This window comes from Pleurodeles waltl, chromosome 6, assembly GCF_031143425.1.
Source record: "Pleurodeles waltl isolate 20211129_DDA chromosome 6, aPleWal1.hap1.20221129, whole genome shotgun sequence".
Lineage (NCBI taxonomy): Eukaryota > Metazoa > Chordata > Amphibia > Caudata > Salamandridae > Pleurodeles > Pleurodeles waltl.
This window is the reverse complement of record NC_090445.1, coordinates 34,092,642-34,108,425: the sequence shown is the minus strand read 5'-3', so window position 1 is coordinate 34,108,425 and position 15,784 is coordinate 34,092,642. Positions and strand designations below refer to the sequence as shown.

The 15,784-nt window shown below is 49.0% G+C and overlaps 1 protein-coding gene across 6 annotated transcripts in view; it reads left to right on the top strand.

The window, feature by feature from the left end:
- The window catches only part of PRRC2A (proline rich coiled-coil 2A), a 1,008,219-nt gene that overhangs the window by 612,262 nt on the left and 380,173 nt on the right, over nucleotides 1-15,784 (top strand). For all 6 annotated transcript variants that reach the window (XM_069237153.1, XM_069237152.1, XM_069237151.1 and 3 more), the window contains exon 17: nucleotides 7,559-7,791. In XM_069237153.1, the coding sequence (XP_069093254.1) occupies nucleotides 7,559-7,791 (233 nt within the window). The remainder of the gene's footprint in view (nucleotides 1-7,558; nucleotides 7,792-15,784) is intronic.

Below are 15,784 nucleotides of genomic sequence, written 5' to 3'. Positions count from 1 at the left end.
TGGGCCCAGAGCCTCTTCACAAAACAATGGGTACAAGGGTAAAAACTTTGATCCCAAAAAGGCCTGGTGTCATAGCTGTAAACAGCATGGACACCAAACTGGAGACAAGGCCTGTCCCAAGAAAGGTTCCACTCCAAACTCCCATCCAGGTAACACTGGTATGGCTAGTCTCCAAGTGGGATCAACAGTGTGCCCAGAGCAAATCAGGGTCCACACTGAAGCTACTCTAGTTTCTGAGGGTGGGGTGGATTTAGCCACACTAGCTGTCTGGCCGCCTAACATGCAAAAATACAGGCAGCAACTCTTAATTAATGGGACTAGAATAGAGGGCCTGAGGGATACAGGTGCCAGTGTCACCATGGTGACAGAGAAACTGGTTTCCCCTGGCCAATACCTGACTGGAAAAACTTACACAGTCACCAACGCTGACAATCAGAGAAAAGTACATCCCATGGCAATGGTTACTTTAGAATGGGGAGGGGTCAATGGCCTGAAACAGGTGGTGGTCTCCTCAAATATCCCAGTGGACTGTCTGCTTGGAAATGACCTGGAGTCCTCAGCATGGGCTGAGGTAGAACTAAAAACCCATGCAGCAATGCTGGGTATCCCTGAACTGGTGTGTGTGAAAACAAGAGCACAATGCAAGGCTCAGGGTGAACAAGTAGAGCTGGAGTCTGGAAGAATGGCCCAGCCTACCAAGAGGAAAGGAAAGTCAGTTGGGAAACCAACTGCAACACAGCAAAAGAAAGGGAACCTCTCTTCTCAGGAAGAAGTTCTGCCCTCTGAGGGAACTGAGCCTTTGGAGCTTGAACCTTATCAGGTTGAGCTCTTAGGCCCAGGGGGACCCTCAAGGGAGGAGCTGTGTAAGGGACAAGAAACCTGTCCCTCTCTTGAAGGCCTTAGGCAGCAAGCTGCTGAAGAGTCCAAAGGCAAGAAAAATGGAACGCATAGGGTCTATTGGGAAGATGGACTCCTGTACACTGAGGCCAGAGACCCCAAACCTGGTGCCACTAGGAGAGTGGTAGTGCCTCAGCTGTTCAGGAAGTTCATCCTAACATTGGCCCATGACATTCCCCTTGCTGGACATTTGGGACAAACCAAGACGTGGGAGAGGTTAGTCAACCACTTCTACTGGCCCAATATGTCCAACATGGTTAAGGAGTTTTGCCTCTCCTGCCCCACCTGTCAAGCCAGTGGTAAGACAGGTGGGCATCCAAAGGCCCCCCTCATTCCACTTCCAGTGGTGGGGGTTCCCTTTGAAAGAGTGGGTGTGGACATAGTTGGTCCACTAGAACCTCCCACAGCCTCAGGAAATATGTATATCCTGGTAGTAGTGGATCATGCTACCAGGTATCCTGAAGCTATTCCCCTTAGGTCGACTACTGCCCCTGCAGTAGCCAAGGCCCTCATTGGTATCTTTACCAGAGTGGGTTTCCCTAAGGAGGTGGTGTCTGACAGAGGTACCAACTTCATGTCAGCATACCTAAAGCACATGTGGAATGAGTGTGGGGTGACTTATAAATTCACTACACCATACCATCCACAAACTAATGGCTTAGTTGAGAGATTCAACAAGACATTAAAGGGCATGATCATGGGGCTCCCAGAAAAGCTCAAAAGGAGATGGGATGTCCTCTTGCCATGTCTGCTTTTCGCTTACAGAGAGGTGCCACAGAAGGGAGTAGGATTCTCACCCTTTGAACTTCTGTTTGGTCATCCTGTAAGGGGACCACTTGCTCTTGTTAAAGAAGGCTGGGAGAGACCTCTCCATGAGCCAAAACAAGACATAGTGGACTATGTACTTGGCCTTCGCTCTAGAATGGCAGAGTACATGGAAAAGGCAACCAAAAACCTTGAGGCCAGCCAACAGCTCCAGAAGTTTTGGTATGACCAAAAGGCTGCACTGGTTGAGTTCCAACCAGGGCAGAAAGTCTGGGTTCTGGAGCCTGTGGCTCCCAGGGCACTCCAGGACAAATGGAGTGGCCCTTACCCAGTACTGGAGAGGAAGAGTCAGGTCACCTACTTGGTGGACCTGGGCACAAGCAGGAGCCCCAAGAGGGTGATCCATGTAAACCGCCTTAAGCTCTTCCACGACAGGGCTGATGTCAATCTGTTGATGGTAACAGATGAGGATCAGGAGGCAGAGAGTGAACCTCTCCCTGATCTTCTGTCATCAGACCCAAAAGATGGTACAGTAGATGGAGTGATCTACTCAGACACCCTCTCTGGCCAACAGCAAGCTGATTGTAGGAGAGTCCTACAACAGTTTCCTGAACTCTTCTCCTTAACCCCTGGTCAGACACACCTGTGTACCCATGATGTGGACACAGGAGACAGCATGCCTGTCAAGAACAAAATCTTTAGACAATCTGACCATGTTAAAGAAAGCATCAAGGTGGAAGTCCACAAGATGCTGGAATTGGGAGTAATTGAGCGCTCTGACAGCCCCTGGGCTAGCCCAGTGGTCTTAGTCCCCAAACCTCACACCAAAGATGGAAAGAAAGAGATGAGGTTTTGTGTGGACTACAGAGGGCTCAATTCTGTCACCAAGACAGATGCCCACCCAATTCCAAGAGCTGATGAGCTCATTGATAAATTAGGTGCTGCCAAATTTCTAAGTACCTTTGACTTGACAGCAGGGTACTGGCAAATAAAAATGGCACCTGGAGCAAAAGAAAAGACAGCATTCTCCACACCTGATGGGCATTATCAGTTTACTGTTATGCCCTTTGGTTTAAAGAATGCCCCTGCCACCTTCCAACGGTTGGTGAATCAAGTCCTTGCTGGCTTGGAGTCCTTTAGCACAGCTTATCTTGATGATATTGCTGTCTTTAGCTCCACCTGGCAGGATCACCTGGTCCACCTGAGGAAGGTTTTGAAGGCTCTGCAATCTGCAGGCCTCTCTATCAAGGCATCCAAATGCCAGATAGGGCAGGGAACTGTGGTTTACTTGGGCCACCTTGTAGGTGGAGGCCAAGTTCAGCCACTCCAACCCAAGATCCAGACTATTCTGGACTGGGTAGCTCCAAAAACCCAGACTCAAGTCAGGGCATTCCTTGGCTTGACTGGGTATTACAGGAGGTTTGTGAAGGGATATGGATCCATTGTGACAGCCCTCACTGAACTCACCTCCAAGAAAATGCCCAAGAAAGTAAACTGGACTGTGGAATGCCAACAGGCCTTTGACACCCTGAAACAGGCAATGTGCTCAGCACCAGTTCTCAAAGCTCCAGATTATTCTAAGCAGTTCATTGTGCAGACTGATGCCTCTGAACATGGGATAGGGGCAGTTTTGTCCCAAACAAATGATGATGGCCTTGACCAGCCTGTTGCTTTCATTAGCAGGAGGTTACTCCCCAGGGAGCAGCGTTGGAGTGCCATTGAGAGGGAGGCCTTTGCTGTGGTTTGGTCCCTGAAGAAGCTGAGACCATACCTCTTTGGGACTCACTTCCTAGTTCAAACTGACCGCAGACCTCTCAAATGGCTGATGCAAATGAAAGGTGAAAATCCTAAACTGTTGAGGTGGTCCATCTCCCTACAGGGAATGGACTTTATAGTGGAACACAGACCTGGGACTGCCCATGCCAATGCAGATGGCCTTTCCAGGTTCTTCCACTTAGAAAATGAAGACTCTCTTGGGAAAGGTTAGTCTCATCCTCTTTCGTTTGGGGGGGGGTTGTGTAAGGAAATGCCTCCGTGGCATGGTTGCCCCCTGACTTTTTGCCTTTGCTGATGCTATGTTTACAATTGAAAGTGTGCTGAGGCCTGCTAACCAGGCCCCAGCACCAGTGTTCTTTCCCTAACCTGTACTTTTGTATCCACAATTGGCAGACCCTGGCATCCAGATAAGCCCCTTGTAACTGGTACTTCTAGTACCAAGGGCCCTGATGCCAAGGAAGGTCTCTAAGGGCTGCAGCATGTCTTATGCCACCCTGGAGACCTCTCACTCAGCACAGACACACTGCTTGCCAGCTTGTGTGTGCTAGTGAGAACAAAACGAGTAAGTCGACATGGCACTCCCCTCAGGGTGCCATGCCAGCCTCTCACTGCCTATGCAGTATAGGTAAGACACCCCTCTAGCAGGCCTTACAGCCCTAAGGCAGGGTGCACTATACCATAGGTGAGGGTACCAGTGCATGAGCATGGTACCCCTACAGTGTCTAAACAAAATCTTAGACATTGTAAGTGCAGGGTAGCCATAAGAGTATATGGTCTGGGAGTCTGTCAAACACGAACTCCCCAGCACCATAATGGCTACACTGAAAACTGAGAAGTTTGGTATCAAACTTCTCAGCACAATAAATGCACACTGATACCAGTGTACATTTTATTGTAAAATACACCCCAGAGGGCACCTTAGAGGTGCCCCCTGAAACTTAAACCGACTATCTGTGTAGGCTGACTAGTTCTAGCAGCCTGCCACAAACCGAGACATGTTGCTGGCCCCATGGGGAGAGTGCCTTTGTCACTCTGAGGCCAGTAACAAAGCCTGCACTGGGTGGAGATGCTAACACCTCCCCCAGGCAGGAATTGTCACACCTGGCGGTGAGCCTCAAAGGCTCACCTCCTTTGTGCCAACCCAGCAGGACACTCCAGCTAGTGGAGTTGCCCGCCCCCTCCGGCCAGGCCCCACTTTTGGCGGCAAGGCCGGAGAAGATAATGAGAAAAACAAGGAGGAGTCACTGACCAGTCAGGACAGCCCCTAAGGTGTCCTGAGCTGAGGTGACTCTAACTTTTAGAAATCCTCCATCTTGCAGATGGAGGATTCCCCCAATAGGGTTAGGATTGTGACCCCCTCCCCTTGGGAGGAGGCACAAAGAGGGTGTACCCACCCTCAGGGCTAGTAGCCATTGGCTACTAACCCCCCAGACCTAAACACGCCCTTAAATTTAGTATTTAAGGGCTACCCTGAACCCTAGAAAATCAGATTCCTGCAACTACAAGAAGAAGGACTGCCCAGCTGAAAACCCCTGCAGCGGAAGACCAGAAGACGACAACTGCCTTGGCTCCAGAAACTCACCGGCCTGTCTCCTGCCTTCCAAAGATCCTGCTCCAGCGACGCCTTCCAAAGGGACCAGCGACCTCGACATCCTCTGAGGACTGCCCCTGCTTCGAAAAGACAAGAAACTCCCGAGGACAGCGGACCTGCTCCAAGAAAAGCTGCAACTTTGTTTCCAGCAGCTTTAAAGAACCCTGCAAGCTCCCCGCAAGAAGCGTGAGACTTGCAACACTGCACCCGGCGACCCCGACTCGGCTGGTGGCGATCCAACACCTCAGGAGGGACCCCAGGACTATTCTGATACTGTGAGTACCAAAACCTGTCCCCCCTGAGCCCCCACAGCGCCGCCTGCAGAGGGAATCCCGAGGCTTCCCCTGACCGCGACTCTTTGAACCTAAAGTCCCGACGCCTGGGAGAGACCCTGCACCCGCAGCCCCCAGGACCTGAAGGACCGGACTTTCACTGGAGAAGTGACCCCCAGGAGTCCCTCTCCCTTGCCCAAGTGGAGGTTTCCCCGAGGAATCCCCCCCTTGCCTGCCTGCAGCGCTGAAGAGATCCCGAGATCTCTCATAGACTAACATTGCGAACCCGACGCTTGTTTCTACACTGCACCCGGCCGCCCCCGCGCCGCTGAGGGTGAAATTTCTGTGTGGACCTGTGTCCCCCCCGGTGCCCTACAAAACCCCCCTGGTCTGCCCTCCGAAGACGCGGGTACTTACCTGCAAGCAGACCGGAACCGGGGCACCCCCTTCTCTCCATTCTAGCCTATGTGTTTTGGGCACCACTTTGAACTCTGCACCTGACCGGCCCTGAGCTGCTGGTGTGGTGACTTTGGGGTTGCTCTGAACCCCCAACGGTGGGCTACCTTGGACCAAGAACTAAGCCCTGTAAGTGTCTTACTTACCTGGTTAACCTAACAAATACTTACCTCCCCTAGGAACTGTGAAAATTGCACTAAGTGTCCACTTTTAAAACAGCTATTTGTGTATAACTTGAAAAGTATACATGCAATTTTGATGATTTGAAGTTCCTAAAGTACTTACCTGCAATACCTTTCGAATGAGATATTACATGTAGAATTTGAACCTGTGGTTCTTAAAATAAACTAAGAAAATATATTTTTCTATATAAAAACCTATTGGCTGGATTTGTCTCTGAGTGTGTGTACCTCATTTATTGTCTATGTGTATGTACAACAAGTGCTTAACACTACTCCTTGGATAAGCCTACTGCTCGACCACACTACCACAAAATAGAGCATTAGTATTATCTCTTTTTACCACTATTTTACCTCTAAGGGGAACCCTTGGACTCTGTGCATGCTATTCCTTACTTTGAAATAGCACATACAGAGCCAACTTCCTACAAACGGGTTTCTGCAAAGTCTGTCCTGGAGAGCCGGGTCTATGCCAGGTTTTTAGCATAACCACATTTGGTAAAATGTAGATTTCTGAAACATCTTTTTTCTAAATGTGGGTATGCTAAAAACTGGCATGGATCCGGCTCTCCAGGACCGACTTTGCAGAACCTGCCCTAGAACCTTTTCAAGGTTCCTCCTAGGATTTGAGTTTCATACTCCCTTTTTTGATTTGTCCCCTTTGGGCCATGGTGTTGTCTTCACCTAGATTTCCTCATACGCAAGATAGCATTTCTTTTAGTAGTTACTTCTAACTTTATCATTAAGTTGCTGGCCAGTGGGTGTGCCACCCTTTATCTTGTTAGTCAAAACTTGTGACAGGCTGTTGTTAGATTGAGTGTAGAAGCTATAGTCTGCAATATTGTCCTGTTACATTATGGAGAGGTGTGTTCTGATAAGGAAGACTGAACTAAGCTCTGGATTGAATTGCCCATTTGATTAAAATAAAGGGAGAACAGGTTTAACCCAAGGATTTGGCTTACAGTTTAACTCAATAAGGAGGGCTGGGTTATAAGCAAAAAGAAGTGGGAAAGGCATTGCTGTAGTAAAGGTGTGGAAGGGGATGTGACTGTTTAGCCAGTTGTATGATTTATCGTCTCATTTTCTGCAAGTTAAGCAAACCCTGTAGAAAATAATAATAAGTCTTGATCTTGTTCCTACTTAATTGTTGCTATTTAGAACTAATTGCCCTGCATAGCATTTTGAGTGAGTGACAGCTCTCATTGATGTCTCGTCAACCCTTTTAGTTCATTATATTGTTATCGCACTAGTAATGTGCTTGAATTTTTAGGTGTCTTACAAGTGTTATGACAGACAATCTCAAACTAGATTGATCAAGGTGGATAGGACCCACTGACAACCCAACATGGCCTGATTACAGAGACTGCAAGTGTATTGGGGTATCTTAGAAAATGGTATGTCTGACTGATGAGGCCTACGCTTGTAGTAGTTGTGTCCGGTTCTTTGCATTTGGAATAGTGTTCCTACATATGGAGGACAGATCCGATGTACTGTCAAATTCCCGAGGTAGCAGACCACGGTAAACCTAAAACCAGAGAATTGTGGAGGTTCTGTGTGCCCTCAATTTTCTACATTTTTAGGTCTTATTGTTAAGTTTTAACTGTGCCTTTATTCTCTTTTAGTCGGAACACAGATGATCGCTCCCCAGGAATGAATGTCCCTCCTCCACCGAGTACTGGTGCTGTATATCGGGTGGACCAAGTCATCCACAGTGACCCTGCAGGCATCAAGCAAGCCCTGGCAGAAATCAGCAGTCGGCAGGGAAACAGATTCAAACCTCCAGCACATCAGTTTGGTATGCCAAAACTGGGGACCCCACCTCCGCTAGGATGTTACGAATCCCGAAACATCATAGGTAAGTTCTGTCAACAATTGTTAAATTAAGCATTGCTCTGCTCAGAGGACTTAAGGGCCTTGCTCTGTGTAATCCGATTATGGCAGTAGTTTGTAGGTGAGTAGATCAGGCATATCTCAGGAATGTCAAATGATGTATTTCAGAAGAGCATCTATTGCTTTAACTCTTCAGATCAAGGGGACAGGCTACAGCATTACCCACTGCTAAATCAAGACTAGCTTGTAACTGTTATACAATCTATCTGTGATTTGCAAAAATCAGAACGATAATTGATTTTGTTTGTTTCTTCATGACACGATTTTTCATTTGCAGTTACTGCCTAAGCCCCATTACAGATAATAAAGTGTTACTTGGCAGCAGGGCAACGCACTGACTGCCAGCAGTTTTCCAGTTGTGAAATCCTTCAAGTTAAAAATTCATGTTAAACCCCAGTCTTCAATTTGAAAAATAAAATCAAAGCCTTAGTAATCATTTTGTTTTTTCAAACCCCTTCGCTTCCAGGCCTTTTCCCCCTGCTTGTGCCAAGCCCTTTTTTGACTATTTGGGGTAGTTCGCTCTTAGGCCTTAATAACTTTTTGTCCACGTATGCTATTGATGCCAAATTTGAGTCCTTTTTTCCAACATCCTGGGGATTCTAAAGGTATCCAGATTTTGTGGGTTCGCCTGCAGGAGACCGAAAAATTGGCTAATATGGTTTTTTTTGGGAAAATGGGGGGGGGGGGGGGAGTACTGCAGAAGAAAGAATCTGTTTTTTTCCCTACAAATGGCATCAACAAAGGGTTTGCGGTGCTAAAATCACTATCTTCCCTGCTTTCAGGAACAGGCAGACGTAAATCAGAAAATCTAATTTTGCAACACAGTTTTGGCATTTTAGTGGGACATCCCCCATTTTTATGATTTTTTGTGCCTTCAGCCTCCTTCGAGTTAGTGGCAGAAATGGGTTTGAAACATGGTGGATCCCTGACAGCAAAAAATTCCTGAAAAGTAGACTAACTTCTAAATTCAGCAAGGGGTCATTTGTGTAAATCTGCAAGGTTTTCCTACAGAAAGTAACAGTTGAAATAAAAACAAATATTGAAATAGAGTTGAAAAAACAGGTATTTCTGTCTACATTTTCTTCTGTAACTTTTTCCAGCTATGGCAGATTTTTTTAAACAATATACTGTTAAGTCTGCTGGGATCTATAGGGCTTGTGGGTTCATCAACAACCCAAGGTACCCAGAGGTAATAAATGAGTTCCACCTTGCAATGGGTTTTTATTGTATACCTGGTATACAGCAATTCATTTAGTAAAATACAAAAAAAGAAAAATAGGTATCAAGGAAACCTATTTTTTTCCGAAATGGGCACAGGATATGGAGATAGACGCAGTGGTTATTTGCACATCTCTAAATTTGTGGATACCCATACTAGCTTGTGAATTACAGGGCATTTCTCAAAATGACTTCTTTCTTACACATTGTCTTACATTTGGAAGGCATAAATATAGAGAATTACAATTGACTATAACACTTGTTCTTCTATTCTGTGTTCCTCCAAGCCTCCAGATAAAAATGGTACCTCACTTGTGAGGGTAGGTCTTGTCCCAGCAACAGGAAACACCCCAAAACGCAATGTGGACACATCAAATTTTTCCAATGAAAACTGATGCGTTTTTTGGTGAAGTGCCTAGCTGTGGATTTTGGGCTCTAGCTCAGCCGGCACTTAGAGAAACCTAGCTGTAGGAAAGTACCCTCTTTTTGCCATGGTTATCTCCACTTTTTGCTTGCTGTCAGTGTGTTTTGACTGTGTTTACTGGGACCTGCTAACCTGGACCACTGTGACTAGTGAAAATCCCTAGTAAATGGTATCTAGGTACCCAGGGCATTGGGGCACCAGGGCTTCCCCATGGGCTGCAGCATGTATTATGCCACAGATGGGAGCCCATGCAAAAATTGCCTGCAGGTCTGCCATTACAGCCTGCATGAAGCAGTGCATGAACCCTTACACTACAGGTCACTGCACCAGGTCACTACAAGTCTCCCTCAATTGCAGGCCCTCCTAGCCCAGAGGGCAGGGTGCAAGTACCTGTGCGAGGGCACCCCTGCGTGAGCAGAGGTGCCCCTTCAAACTCCAGCTCCATTTTCCTGGACTTCATAAGTGCAGGGAAGCCATTTTACCCATGTACTAGACACAGGGTGTGTCCCGCTACATAATGGTAACTCCGAATCTGGACATTTTTGTAACCAACATGTCGTAATCATACCCCAATACTATTGCCAATATTGGTTGTGTGATTCCATGCTCTCTGGGGCTCCTTGGAGAACCCCCAGCTTTGCTTCTACCAGTTTGCAGGGTTATCCCGGGTAGCTAGCGCTGCTGCCATCCTACAGACAGGTTTCTGCCCTCCTGCTGCTTGGCCAACTCAAGCTCAGGAAGGCAAAACAAAGAATTTCCTTTGGGAGAGGGAGGCAACATCCTCTCCCTTTGGAAATAGGTGTTACATGGCTTGGGAGGGGTAGCCTCCCAAGCCACTGGTATGCTTTGAATGGCAAATTTGGTGCCCTCCTTGAATAAACCAGTTTGCACCAGACCAGGGACCCCTGGTCTCTGTTCTGGCGCGAAACTTTACAATGGAAAGGGGAGTAACCACTCTGGGAGCATCTGAGTGGCCAGGTAGCTGACGTCACAGCCCCCTCCTGATAGGTGGTCACCAGGCTAGGTGACCAATCCCCCTTACAGGGCTATTTAGGGCCTCCCTCTTGGGTGGGTCCTCTGATTCGTTAGGCAAGACTCCAGCAGGACTCCTCTGCACCGTTTATTTAGACTTCTGGACACACGAATTGCAACTGGACTCCACAGGATCCTACAAATCTGCAGCTACAGCGACGACTCTGCTCCTTCCAGCAACTGCAACATTTCCCCGGTTGTGCATCCTCTGAGGGCGGCAAGTCTTCAGTCTGCACAAGAAGGAATCTCTTGGAGTGAACGAGTCACTTCCCTGCTTCTGCAGGCACCAATTACAACGACGACTAGCTGTGTGGATCTCCTCTCATCCTGAGCTGCGTGGATCCTGTGTCATGGGTCGTGGTCTGGAGTGGCCCCCTTGGTCCTCTCTGCCAACTGTCCAACTTTGGTGAATGTAAGCCCTTGCCTCTCCTCGCCAGACAGTACCCCCATTCACCGCGTCTCTTGCAGCTACCAAGGCTTATTGTCATCTCCTCGAAAGGATCTTCAGGCTCCTTGTTAAGCCCAGCCCCCAGTATTCTTCACCGTGACGAGCATCCCTCAGTATTCTTCACCGTGACACGCAGACCTCTGCGTCTTCTCCTGCGGCGTGGGACCCTTCTTCAGTTCTGCTGCGTGGGCTCCCATGTGACTCCTTAGTCCTCTTCCAGTGGGTCCTCTGTGGGGGCTGCTTCTTCTGTGGACTCTGCATTGCTGAAGGTCCCTGGCCTGGTGCAAATGGAAAATCCACCCACAGGCCTTGGCAAAGGCAAGCATTGTTGTAAACAAAAACTAGAGCTGTGGGGGACCAGCAAGGTTTTGTTTACAACAATGCTTGCCTTTGCCAAGGCCTGTGGGTGGCTTTTCCACGCCACAGACAGACTGCAATCTTCCATACGGCGTGTAACGTCAACTGCATCCTCCAGGACCTCGTCACAATCTCCTGGGCTGCTTTCCTCACCATTTTCGTCCTACCGTCGACCAACTCCTGCAACCACAGAAGGCTGGGTAGTGGCTCCTGCCACCACGGACACTTCCATGAGTTCTGGACTTGGTCCCCTTCTTTTTCAGGTCTTCTTCAGGAATCCACTGCTGGTTTCTTGCAGTCTTGTCTGAGGGTTGTATTATCCGTATTTTCAGTCCTTTTGGTAGTTTGTGGAAAATCCGGTAACTTACTCCTTTCTTCCTGGTCGCCGGAGAGGGTGAGTGGGGGCACTCCGGTACTTACTGTAAGGAAATGCTTCCTTGGCATGGTTACCCCCTGACTTTTTGCCTTTGCTGATGCTATGTTATGATTTGAAAGTGTGCTGGGACCCTGCTAACCAGGCCCCAGCACCAGTGTTCTTTCCCTAAACTGTACCTTTGTCTCCACAATTGGCACAACCCTGGCACTCAGGTAAGTACCTTGTAACTGGTACCCCTGGTACCAAGGGCCCCTATGCTAGGGAAGGTCGCTAAGGGGTGCAGCATGTCTTATGCCACCCTAGGGACCCCTCACTCAGCACATGCACACTGCATCACAGCTTGTGTGTGCTGTTGGGGAGAAAATGACTAAGTCAACATGGCATTCCCCTCAGAGTGCCATGCCAACCTCACACCGCCTATGGCATAGGTAAGTCACCCCTCTAGCAGGCCTTACATCCCTAAGGCATGGTGCACTATACCACAGTTGAGGGCATAGGTGCATGAGCACTATGCCCCTACAGTGTCTAAGCAAAACCTTAAACATTGTAATTGCAGGGTAGCCATAAGAGTATATGGTCTGGGAGTCTGTCAAACGCGAACTCCACAGCACCATAAAGGCTACACTGAAAACTGGAAAGTTTGCTGTCAAACTTCTCAGCACAATAAATGCACACTGATGCCAGTGTGCAATTTATTGGAAAATGCACCCAGAGGGCATCTTAGAGATGCCCCCTGAAAACATACCCGACTTCCAGTGTAGGCTGACTAGTTTCTGCCAGCCTGCCACACACCAGACATGTTGCTGGCCACATGGGGAGAGTGCCTTTGTCACTCTGTGGCCAGGAACAAAGCCTGTACTGGGTGGAGGTGCTTCTCACCTCCCCCTGCAGGAACTGCAAAACCTGGTGGTGAGCCTCAAAGGCTCACCCCCTTTGTTACAGCGCCACAGGGCATCCCAGCTAGTGGATATGCCCGCCCCACCGGCCACTGCCCCCACTTTTGGCGGAAAGGCTGGAGGAGCTAATGAGAAATACAAGGAGGAGTCACCCCCCAGTCAGGACAGCCCCTAAGGTGTCCTGAGCTGAGGTCACCCTTACTTTTAGAAATCCTCCATCTTATGGATGGAGGATTCCCCCAATAGGATTAGGGAGGAGGCACAAAGAGGGTGTAGCCACCCTCAAGGACAGTAACCATTGGCTACTGCCCTCCCAGACCTAAACACACCCCTAAATTCAGTATTTAGGGGCTTCCCAGAACCTAGGAGACCAGATTCCTGCAACCTTAACCAGAAGAAGGACTGCTGACCTGAAGCCCTGCAGTGAAGACGGAGACAACATCTGCTTTGGCCCCAGCCCTACCGGCCTGTCTCCCAACTTCGAAGAAAACTGCAACAGCGACGCATCCAACAGGGACCAGCGACCTCTGAAGCCTCAGAGGACTGCCCTGCGACCAAGAGACTCCAGTGAACAGCGGCCCTGTTCAACAATCTGCAACTTTCTTGCAACAAAGAAACGACTTTGAAGACTCCACTTTTCCCGCTGGAAGCGTGAGACTTCCCACTCTGCACCCGACGCCCCCGGCTCGACCTGCGGAAAACCAACACTACACGGAGGACCCCCCGGCCACTGCGAGCCCGTGAGTAGCCAGAGACGACCCCCTGAGCCCCCACAGCGACGCCTGCAGAGGAAATCCAGATGCTCCCCCTGACCGCGACCGCCTGTAACAAGGGACCCGACGCCTGGAACCAACACTGCACCTGCAGCCCCCAGGACCTGAAGGAACCAAACTCCAGTGCAGGAGTGACCCTCTGCCTAGTCCAGGTGGTGGCTACCCCGAGGAGTCCCCCCGTACCTGCCTGCATCGTTGAAGTGACCCCTGGGTCCCTCCATATCTTCCTATACAAAACCTGACGCCTGCTTGCACTCTGCACCCGGCCGCCCCTCTGGAGTTGAGGGTATTCTTTCTGTGCCTGCTTGTGTCCCCACCCCCCGGTGCCCTACGAACCGCTCCCCCCCCCCCCCAGGACGTGGGTAGCGGGTACTTACCTGCTGGCAGACTGGAAACGGGGCACCCCTGTTCTCCATTGAAGCCTATGTGTTTTGGGCACCTCTTTGACCGCTGCATCTGACCGGCCCTGAGCTGCTGGTGTGGTAACCTTGGGGTTGCCTTGAACCCCCAACGGTGGGCTACCTTGGACCCAACTTTGAACCCTGTAAGTGTTTTACTTACCTGTTAACTTAACCTCTACTTAACTCCCCCAGGAACTGTTGATTTTTGCAGTGCCCACTTTTAAAATAGCTTATTGCCATTTTTGCCAAAACTGTACATGCTATTGTGATTATTCAAAGTACCACCTAAGTGAAATACCTTTCTTTAGAAATATTACTTGTAAATCTTGAACCTCTGGTTCTTAAAATAAATTAAGAAAATATATTTTTCTATATAAAAACCTATTGGCCCGGAGTAAGTCTTTGAGTGTGTGTTCCTCATTTATTGCCTGTGTGTGTATAACAATTGCTTAACACTACCCTCTGATAAGCCTACTGCTCGACCACACTATCACAAAATAGAGCATTAGAATTATCTACTTTTGCCACTATCTTACCTCTAAAGGGAACCCTTGGACTCTGTGCACACTATTTCTTACTTTGAAATAGTATATACAGAGCCAACTTCCTACACTTACTTTGGGGTTTCCTGGTTTGTCCAGCTTCTCTCCTCCTCTCTACTGATTCCACTTCCTTGGGTGGGGACCAGACATTCGCATTCTACTTTCTTAGTATATGATTTGCGCCACCCCCCCCCTAACTTTTTGCCTTTTGTTGATGCTAGTTATGATTGAATGCCTGCTGGGATCCTGCTAACCAGGCCCCAGAACCAGTTTTCTTTCCCTAAACTGTACCTTTGTTCCCACAGTTGGCACATCCCTGGCCCACAGATAAGTCCCTTGTAACTGGTACCCCTCGTACCAAGGGCCCCATGGCCAGGGAAGGTCTCTAAGGGCTGCAGCATGTCTTATGCCACCCTGGGGACCCCTCACTCAGCACATGCACACTGCCTCACAGCGTGTATAGGAAGTTGGCTCTGTATGCACTATTTCAAAGTAAGGAATAGTATGCACAGAGTCCAAGGGTTCCCCTTAGAGGTAAGATAGTGGCAAAAAGAGATAATACTAATGCTCTATTTTGTGGTAGTGTCGTCGAGCAGTAGGCTTATCAGAGGGTAGTGTTAAGCATTTGTTGTACACACACAGGCAATAAATGAGGAACACACACTCAGAGACAATTCCAGGCCAATAGGTTTTTGTATCGAAAAATATCTTTTCTTAGTTTATTTTAAGAACCACAGGTTCAAGATTTACATGTAATACTTCAAATGAAAGGTATTGCAGGTAGGTACTTTAGGAACTTTGAATTAGAAAAATAGCCTATACAGTTTTCACATAAATGACATATAGCTATTTAAAAATTTTACATAGTGCAATTTTCAACAGTTCCTGGGGGGAGTAAGAGTTAGTTTTTGCAGGTAAGTAAACCACCTACGGGGTTCAAGTTTGGGTCCAAGGTAGCCCACCGTTGGGGGTTCAGAGCAACCCCAAAGTTACCACACCAGCAGCTCAGGGCCGGTCAGGTGCAGAGGTCAAAGTGGTGCCCAAAACGCATAGGCTTCAATGGAGAAGGGGGTGCCCCGGTTCCAGTCTGCCAGCAGGTAAGTACCCGCGTCTTCGGAGGGCAGACCAGGGGGGTTTTGTAGGGCACCAGGGGGGGGGACACAAGTCCACACAGAAAGTACACCCTCAGCGGCACGGGGGCGGCCGGGTGCAGTGTGCAAACAAGCGTCGTTATTCAATAGAAAGCAATGGGAGACCAAGGGGTCTCTTCAGCGATGCAGGCAAGGGGGGGGGCTCCTCTGGGTAGCCACCACCTGGGCAAGGGAGAGGGCCACCTGGGGGTCGCTCCTGCACTGGAGGTCGGATCCTTCAGGTCCTGGGGGCTGCGGGTGCAGAGTCTTTACCAGGCGTCGGGTCTTTGAAGCAGGCAGTCACGGTCAGGGGGAAGCCTCGTGATTCCCTCTGCAGGCGTCGCTGTGGGGGCTAAGCGGG